At 49.2% G+C, this 9,441-nt stretch overlaps 2 protein-coding genes across 2 annotated transcripts in view; one reads left to right on the top strand and one right to left on the bottom strand.

Moving 5' to 3' along the window:
* The window catches only part of CNN1 (calponin 1), a 6,001-nt gene extending 3,281 nt beyond the window's left edge, over positions 1-2,720 (top strand). Inside the window, exons 2-7 of the mRNA XM_069083002.1 lie at positions 81-202; positions 757-823; positions 917-1,054; positions 1,142-1,252; positions 1,426-1,572; positions 1,784-2,720. Coding sequence (XP_068939103.1) covers positions 81-202; positions 757-823; positions 917-1,054; positions 1,142-1,252; positions 1,426-1,572; positions 1,784-2,032 — 834 coding nt within the window. The 3' untranslated portion in view covers positions 2,033-2,720. The remainder of the gene's footprint in view (positions 1-80; positions 203-756; positions 824-916; positions 1,055-1,141; positions 1,253-1,425; positions 1,573-1,783) is intronic.
* A 2,098-nt stretch (positions 2,721-4,818) lies between these two features.
* On the bottom strand, positions 4,819-9,180 carry ELOF1 (elongation factor 1). Its single transcript, XM_069083003.1, has 4 exons — positions 8,935-9,180; positions 6,920-7,053; positions 6,008-6,078; positions 4,819-5,627 (listed from the first exon to the last, which is right to left on the bottom strand). Exons 2-4 carry the CDS (start codon positions 7,033-7,035, stop codon positions 5,563-5,565), a joined length of 252 nt encoding a protein of 83 aa, XP_068939104.1. The 5' UTR covers positions 7,036-7,053; positions 8,935-9,180; the 3' UTR covers positions 4,819-5,562.
* Between the last annotated feature and the right edge of the window lie 261 nt (positions 9,181-9,441).

Raw genomic sequence — 9,441 nt, 5'->3', positions numbered from 1 at the left:
CTCCCAGTACCTCCTTACACTGTTGGCCATAGGAGTTATAGGAGGTAGAAATCCACTCACCATAATCTCCCACTGTCCAGTTGGCCCAGAAGTATGATCCCCGACGGGAGCAGGAGCTTCGGGCATGGATTGAGGAGGTTACTGGAAGACGTATAGGTCCCAACTTTATGGACGGTCTCAAGGATGGAATCATCCTCTGCGAGTAAGAATGGGGAGACTGGCTGGGATTCTATTATGGGGCCCTTAGTTTTGAATGTCAGATTCCCCCCCACTCCCACATGTCCAACTTTGAGAAAGAATTTCTGTTCTCTTCCTATGGTTGAGGAGTGTAATAGAAAGAACCCTAGATTTTGGGTCTAGGACCTGGGATCAAATCCAGACTTGGCCACTTAGTAGCTATTTGACACTGGGAGGTGATTAGGAGTGAGGTGGGTGTGGGGCAGCATATGAAAGCTGCCATCTAATATTCAAAGGGTGGTGACTTCTGTTTGGTCACAGAAGGTCAAATTAGAAGTGGAAGGAAGGTGAAGGGAGATAATTTCAGCTCACAATGAGTAAAAACTTTTTAATAATTAGTTGTCCAAAAGTGAAATTGGAAGCCACAGAGAGGTTTTAGTAATTGGCTCCCAATCCCTGTATAGGACGGGAAACAATGACTACTTGTGGTAGGGAGGGCATCCTGTTCAAGGTGGGAAAAGATGGCCTCTGATGTCTGTAACAGTTCTGGATTACCAAGTCAGCCTTTGGTCCTTTTAGGTTTATCAATAAACTGCAGCCTGGCTCAGTGAGGAAGGTGAATGAATCCACCCAGAACTGGCACCAGGTACAACCCAGAACTACCTTCTCTTCTAAAGCCTAGCAGCCTACTTGTCTCCCTTTTTCATCTCTGACCTCTCTGTTCTCTGATCCTTCTAAGTTGGAAAATATTGGGAACTTCATCAAAGCCATCACCAAATATGGAGTGAAGCCTCATGACATCTTTGAGGCCAATGATTTGTTTGAGAATACAAACCACACACAGGTGCAGTCCACCCTCATTGCCCTGGCCAGCGTGGTGAGTAGAAACCCAGGGGGGCTTTCTATTAGGGATTGGGAGAAGCAACGACCAGGGGCTCAGTCCCCACTGCCTTGATCTCCACAGGCCAAGACAAAAGGGAACAAGGTGAATATGGGAGTGAAATATGCAGAGAAGCAGGAAAGGAAGTTTCAACCAGAAAAGCTGAAAGAAGGACGGAACATTATAGGCCTGCAGGTGGGTAAGGCTGCTGGTAGCCATGGGTTCCAAGAGCATGTGGAGGAGTGATCCCAGGGCCTAGGGAAGGGTTGCACTTATCCCGATTCCTTGCTGACTTTGCTAGGCTGGTTGTCTGGCTCATGTCCAGACCAGCCTGCTGTCCTAAGGCTCCTAATTGGGTGTCTCCCTAGATGGGCACCAACAAGTTTGCCAGCCAGCAAGGAATGACAGCATATGGTACCCGCCGCCACCTCTATGACCCCAAGCTGGGAACTGATCAGCCCTTGGACCAGGCTACCATTAGTCTACAGATGGGCACCAACAAAGGTGCCAGCCAGGTAAGCCACATGGGTAATGCACAAAGGCATCTGGAAGGTGGGGGAATGCAAGGCACAGCTTTGGGCACCCCACCTTAAACTTATTGCCTTTGAGTGCCCCACCCCCCCACTGGCAGACAAGGCTCTGAGCACCTTGGAACTGGCGTTCACAGTCCTTGCCCTGCACACCTCGCCTGGGTTAGAACTGCCATTCTGTTCCTTCCCACTGCAGGCAGGCATGACAGCCCCTGGGACCAAGCGGCAGATCTTTGAGCCAACGCTGGGCATGGAACACTGTGACACACTCAACGTTAGCCTGCAGATGGGCAGCAACAAGGGGGCATCCCAGCGTGGCATGACAGTGTATGGTCTGCCCCGCCAGGTGTATGATCCCAAGTATTGCCTGACCCCTGAGTACCCAGAGTTGGGTGATGAGCCCACTCACAATCATCACTCACACAACTACTACAACTCTGCATAGGGGTCAAGCCAGAACCCCAGGAAGGGAGTCAGCAGCTGCACTAGGGGCCTGAAGAATGGCCAGGCCCAACCTGCCTTACCACCATGCCTCAAGGGTGTATCCTTCCAGCCAGGGTGCATAGTCTGGGGGATTTTAGGGTTGGGGGAGTGGGCTGTGGGAGCCAGGAGAAGGGGGAGACAGAGGGAGAAGTAAGGAGGCTCTCTCCTCCTTCCCCTGCCCCTTAGATCCGCTGCAAAAAAACCTCCCCCTGAGCCTGCTGCATTCTCAAGTCTGCTTTCTACCCTGCCTCTTGCTCAGGGCTCAGGTCCCATTTTCCCCAGAGGTCAGTGTAGGAGTAAGGAGGTCTCTTCCTAGGGGTGGAGGTGAAACCTCAAATACGCCAAATATAACAAGGCTGGACAATACTCCCAACAGAAAAGCCTCAAGAAATCCAAACTACTGAATGGAAATGAAATTGCTGTATGTCTCCCTTGCCCTGAGGACTCCCCCTCCTTGTCCCATCCTGACAGCCCTGACCCCAAAGCCCTTCCCAACCCTAGAGCAGTGAGCACAAACTGCATGCCAAAAGGCCAAACGGACACACTCGGTTCTGCATTTTTGCATTGACTGGCATTCCTGAAGGCGTTTGTTAAGTGAGCACTTTCTTTTTTAAATTTCACTGGAGCACAATAAAAATCTACAAAAACCACTATTAGCTCCCAAGGCCTACTCCGTTTCTAGCTCCAGCATCCTATAGAGCCCTGCATTTACCTTGTATCTTCCCTTCCCCATCCACCCCCACCACGAGTGAGCATCACCAAACATCCCAGTTTGTGTATTGGATATGGAGGGGGTGGGGAGGTGGGGAGGGACTAGGAGATCTGAAGTCCAAGGATCTGAGTTTGAATCCTAGATCGCCTTACCATATGACTTTGGACAAGTCATTTCACCATGCCAAACCTGTTTCTAACTCTGTTTAAAAAAAAAAAGTTAGATGATCGAGAAGGTTTCTTCTTGCTCTTAAGTTTTATTCCCTTGGCCATAGGAGTCTGCTTCATTCCTGGGGGACCTCAATCACTAAGAAGCAAAATCTAAGGAAGGAAGAAAGGGGAAAAGGGAGGGAGAGGGAAGGAGACAGGGAGGAAAAAAGGATTTATTAAGCATCTGCTATGCACTATGCACCAAGTGCTTTACAAATACTATCTCAATTGATTCTCATAACAACCCTTGGAGGCAGCATTTATTAAGTATTGACTATGTGCCACACACTATGGTAAGTACTGGAGATACCAAACCAAAGCAAAAAGAAAGCTCTTCCTTAAAGAGAGGGACTAGGCCAGGCCAGGCCAGGAGATGGTCAAGTAGAAAGGTCTGGTCTCCTCTCTAAGGAGGAACATGCTAGACAGTGTCTCAGGCAAACACTTCCCACATTTGGACAGGACCTGGGCCAGGAGTGAGAAACCTGTGGCCTCAAGGCCATGTGTGGCCTTCTAGGTCCTTAGGTGTGGCCTTTTGATGGAATCCAAGTTTTACAGAACAAAGCCTTTTGACTGAGTCCAAGTTTTACAGAATAAATCCTTTCATTAAGGGGATTTATTCTGTGAATTTTGGATTCAAAGGGCTGCACTTGAGGGCTTAGAGGGCCCCCAAGTGGCCTCGAGGCTGCAGGTTCTCTACCCCTGACCTAAGGCATCCTCTTCACTACTACCCCAAGACTCTGAAAATAGGTCTATGGCCATATACACACTGGTTTCACTTGCGCCACAGATTGTCCAGGGATGTGCCAATTCTTGGGGCTTGAGGGAAAGAAAGATGCAGCAGCAGTGGTCCCAAGAGAGGGAAAGGGATGAAGTATGTTGGGAAGGAAGGGAGTAGTTAGAAGAGGATGATATGCATCGGCCTCAGCCTCTACTCCCACCTAATAAATGGGATTCCAAGAAGTTTTGGCTCTTGCTGTTTCTTGTCTTGATCCTTGCCAAGGGTCCCTGGCGCCTGTCCTGCCCCCAGACCAATAGGGAAAGTCATACCAAGGATCCACAGCTCCTTGGGAAAACAGTACCATATTAGCCCTGAACCTTGAGGAGCTGAAGACATAGACTGGGAGGGGGAAAGGGGCAGATGGCCTGCCTCCCTCAAGAAATGAACAGAATACAGGGGAAGAGCCGGGCCCAAACCCAGCAGACATCCTAGTCCCCTCCTCCTTCTCCCTGGGAGTCAATAGAGTGTCCAGGCAGCCATTTGACCAAAAGGGCATTTCAAATGGTGCTTTTTATACAGAAACCATCCCTACTCCTTGATGCTGAGTCACACAAGCAGTTTCTAGCAGGGAGATGCTGAATGACATGGGGGAATGGGGCTCAGGGTAATGCGGGATGTACTGAGATCCTTCTAGCTAAGCTTACGTTCTGTCCATTGGTTAGCTGTCCTATGGGCAATTTATGCTTTTAAAATGACCCTTAACCTAACTTGGTAGCTACCAGAGGCGTGACCCGGACAGCATTATCTTGCTGTCCATTTGTCCTGGTCTGCCTCAAGTTCTAAGATCAGGCAAGAAGGCAGCTGGGGTTTATATCAGAAGAGCAAAAATCCTGTACACATAGCAATAGCTGGCACTTGATGTACTGCATGAGAAACCAGTTTAGGGAGAAAGAAAGGTTCTCAGTGCTTTTTGAGGCAAAAATCTTACTGAGAGCTTTTTGAAGCTCTACCTTCCTCCCCCACCATCTAGCTTTGGACTTCTGCTGCCTGCAAGTTCTCTCCCCAGCCAGGCTGATCAGAGGCCAATAATCACACAAATAAGACTGAAATCCCTCAGAGAGTAGTTTATTAAAGGGGTACTGAGAGTTCCTCTCCCTCCACCTGCCTACCCCCTCAACCCACCAAACCCATCATTCTCATCGAGATCAGTATTATTTGTAGTAACTGACAGGAGGGACTTTTTAGACAGCCTGAAATCAAGTCACTTCAGGAAGGGGAGGAAAGATTACAGTTAAAATGAAAGAGGATAAAACCAATCAAGTGCTAAGTCCCAGTGGCAGGAGCCACTCCGGTGCTCTTCTCTTCCCCCAGACCTGGCTGGCTGTTTGCTCGCTGGGAAACCAGGTACTGGTGGAGTTCCAAGACAACTCAGCCACATCTGACTGATGTAAGGCCACAGTATCTGCACCTCCCCTGGGGGGGAGGGCCAAGTCTGGTCTCAAGAGGGCTGGGGGACAGAGGAATCTGCCCCAAGCCTTCAGAGACCCATGGCAGCTGCCTAACTTAGTGCCTTTAACCACTGCCCCTCCCACTTACAAATCAATGCAGATGCCAGTCCAAGAACTTCAGGAATAGGGAGAGGCCTAGCTCAGGCCAGAGCTACAGAGGGAGCCATTCTTCTTCCACTGTTCTGGAGAGAAGCAATGGGGGTGGATGAGGGTGGGCCCTAGGTCAGGGAGGGGACAACTGATGCTTAGGAGTCACTTCCTCTGTGGTCTCAGGAGTCTTCCAGCTACTCAGGGCCCAATGGGATGCCCACCCTTGACAGCAAGCAGGCTGGGTCCTCAAAGCCACTACTGATTGGCCGCTTCACAGGCATCTATCCAGTCACTGTATACATCCACGGGTTCTGACAGATCTGTGGGATCCAAAGTCAAGGACACCAGTTTGAAGGGTGGTATCAGAGTGCATGTGCTGGGACCACCTGTTGGCTTAAAGGGCACTAATTTCCCTTGAGAAGTCCACAAGTGGGTGGTACTTATCTCACAGCTTAAGATCCCCACCAAGAACTCAAATCTCTCCCCCAAGTAATTTCTAGGAAGGTTGTGGAGATCTCTAGTATGAGTTTACCTGTAGAAAGCTTGAATGAGCATATACTAACTGCTTGCCATCAGCCAAACCCTTCTCTCTCTTCTATAAATAATTTTTCATCCCACTGACTTGGCCCACTGCTTCAAGGGGATGGCAATTAGGGAAAGACACATCATTTCAGAAAAGAGACTTTTCTGAGAAGGATACATGTGATAGGCGTCTGAAATTCTTCCAAGCACACCGTACAGGATATAACACCAGTGTTGCGTGCTCGATCCCTGAAATGAAGACATAGTGATAAGCAAAGAGGCAATAGCAAATGGGGGTACCTGCCATCTTCAAATCATGTGTTACCTACGTGTATATATGCACAAAGCATATGCCTCTCCTGACAAAATATAAGCTGCTTGAAGGCAATCCTTGCAGCCCTGGTACTGAGCACATTGCTTGGCTGGTTGATCCTCCACTGAGAGGAACCAAATTTAGCCTCTGGGAAGGAACTAGAGCTGGGTCCTAAGCTTCCGGATCCAGTGACAAGGATGGAGGAGGGCTAAGGTGAGGGAGGGAGAAGAATGCTGGTAACCAGTGAAACAACTGTTGATCCCCTGCCTGAGCTAGGGCAAGATGTCACTTGTATGCCAAGTATTTACAGGACTGTTCCATCAAACAGACCACAACACCATGTCTGGGCTCCAGCAGGACCCAGCACCAGTAATTCAGACCACAAGGTCACTGGCAATGATAAGCGCCACAGTGACCCCAACTCCCAGGAGGGATGGATGTGCTAACTAAAGGAGCCAACAGTTTTTAGTCCTCCTTCCCTGGAGACTAGCCCTGCTTTCAGGGGTTATTACGTCTTTGGTTAGAAGCTTCTCCCTGAAGTTAAAAAGACAAAAATGTGTGCAGGTGACTGGGAATGAATGGGAATCTACTGTGATCGACTGCATTTGGTTGTCCACCCAATCTAAGATCCCCAACAGAGCTCAGCAGGAAACTCCTTTGGGGCAGAAACAATAAAATCCCTTGGAATAAAGTAGCTAGCCCAAGCCCACAGGTCATGGCCTCAGCCTTTCCTTTACAGTTGACCACCAGGGCCATGACCACTAGCCCCTTACTCACATCTTTACATCACAAGACTTCTCATGGTTACAGAACGGACAAGTGAACTGGGTCTCCAATGTGCCAGTCATTTTCTTCTTGGGAGGAGGCTTTCTCTTCGACTTTCTACGGCCCATCTTCCTGGAATAGCAGGCCTAGAGGGAGAACAAATATTCCTGCTGTTACTGGGGAAAAATGGAAAAGGATCCACAGAAGCCTCTGAGGGAAATGGCCAATTAGGCCACAAAAAGGGCCCTTGGTTATCTGAAGTGTACAGCAACACGGTAGGGTGTGCAAACCCCTTAAGGTTCAGCTCCTAGTATATACATATGGTGTTTGCCATCCCCCCCACAAAGTAAGATCCTTGAGAGTGAAGATTTTATTTTTTGTCTTGATATTCCTATCACCTAACATGGTGCCTGTGTATACAGTAGAGGTTTATAAATGCTTGAATGAAAAGGTGTACAGCCCACAGGAGCCTGAGGGAATCAAAGTCAGTTCAAATTCCACAGGCTGGGCTCCAAGGTAAGAGGACCAAAGTGGAGAACATATGGTCAGACACAAGGTGCTCTGGTAAACAGAGACTTTGCAACAATCAAAAATCTAATACTTTCTTTGGCTGAAAACTAAGTTAAATACATGGATGTCAAAGCTGATCAGCCATAAGCTAAGGTATTCCCAGGGTACTGAATTTAAAGTTTGAAAGCCTTGATTAGAATCCCGGACCTGCCACTCACCAGCTTCTCTGACCTTGGGCAAGTCACCTATCTTTTCTGGGCTTCAGTTTTTCCCATCAGTAAGATGATAGAGGTGGATTTGATATCCCCTAAGCTCACTTCCCATTTTAAATTCTATGACTACACAATTTCCAAGCCCTGAAAGTCTCTTCAGGCTATTTTTCTGCCCGCAGCAAAACCATCCCAACTGTAGAAAACTTATAAAGTCCTTCTATCTTCAGGATTCCAAACTTATAAAACCCTACAGCCTCCAGGCCCAGCTCTCTATCCACTTTGTCACCTAGCTGTCTTAGGGAACCAGAAACTAAAGATGGTGTGGACAGGTTATCTTGGGAGATGGTTGAAGTTTGCCCAGGGTGCCCAATTAGTTAGATCTTCCCTTTCTCCATGGGGAGGGGAAGAGGAGCAAAGGAAGATGACATAAAAATCACTCAATATTTCATTTCTAGTCTAGTCTGAGGATTTTTCTGAGTCAGGAAAAAAAAGCAATCCTTGTCCCATTTGTGGGGGCCTGTCCTGTTCCCTCCCTATTTCTAAGCCCCTCCTCCCAAAAGACTCCCACCTTGCTCTCCCAGTCTTCGGAATTTGTGAAAAGTCCTTCTGACTTAGTGCTTTCCTCTAAGCTAAGTAAACAAGGCCCTAGGATTAGTCAGTCCACATTTATTAAGGTTTACTTGTGGATCCTGGTGTGACTACCTTTGATTGAAAGGTTTATTAAAAAGCAAAGGACAGACAAAAGTCTCCTCCCAGTGCCTGGTGGGTGTTGGGAGAAAAAAATTTGCTCTGGGTGTCAGAAAATCTTAATTCCCATCCCTACTGACTAGTGGTAGAGACAAGTCTCTCTCCCTCTCTAGGCTTGTTTCCCAATTTCAGCGGTGAAACAATTGAGGTGACCCAGATGATCTTAAAGGTCCTTCCCTGCCCTGATCCGGTCTAACTGGGTAGCGTGAGCACGGTTGCTAAGGAAGCAGGTCCACGTGGCCAAGCTTGCTTCTCTCTTCTAGCAGGGGGTTGCTCTAAATAGGTCCCATCCATTAAGGTATTTACAACTGAATCCCAGCCTCCCAGGAACTAGGCCGGGGCTCCCCGTCCTTCCCACGGGCAGCCCTGCCGGGTTTGGGGCGGGGTCCTCCTTGGGGAGGGAGTCAGGCCCCAACACGACCAACAACTGCCTCCTCTTCGTATCACATGGAGGCCCCTTTCTTCTCTCTAGACAGCGCCTCTCTCCTCGCCCCCGCCAGTGGTGGCCGCATTGGTCCCCTTACTCCCCCAGGAATCCCCGCCCTCACGGTTACTCACCTGTCAAAGCCCAAGGATCGGAGAGGGGAACCGAGTTCAGCTGGGCCGAGCTTCGCTCCGGCAGCAACGCCTCGCCGAGCTCTCAGCCGGGCTCGATCGCTGCCCCGTCGATCAGACAGACAGCAAACTTCCGACTCCCAAGCGGAAGCGAAAACCTTTCTCTTTGTATAGCTCGGCCGAAGTTAAAACTCACACAACAAATGCCGGGAACTAGAACAAGCCGAGCGAAGAAAGACAGGTATATAAGAGAGGAAAGTTGAGCCAGGCACCACCCCCTTTTCCCTGTGCCGCCAATAGGATCTTTCAAACTGGTAGGCCCGCCTACTCGCGCGTGCGCAAAGGAGATACCCATAAGTCCGCGCGGTAAAGATTCACACCTTGCTTGAAGGAGGAAGAAATGCGCCTGCGCAACAGGCCCCCTTCTCTCCATCGGGCCTCAACAGTCACAGTCTACGCTTCCGTCCTGCGAGCCGGAAGTTTCTTTTCCCGCCCAGGTTGGGGGAAGGG

The sequence above is a fragment of the Petaurus breviceps genome, unplaced genomic scaffold, assembly GCF_028583685.1.
Source record: "Petaurus breviceps papuanus isolate PSGF00001 unplaced genomic scaffold, PetGlider_PUasm1.0 172, whole genome shotgun sequence".
Classification (NCBI taxonomy): Eukaryota; Metazoa; Chordata; class Mammalia; order Diprotodontia; family Petauridae; genus Petaurus; species Petaurus breviceps.
Note: the sequence above shows the minus strand (reverse complement) of the source record. Positions and strands in the feature narration are given on the sequence as shown.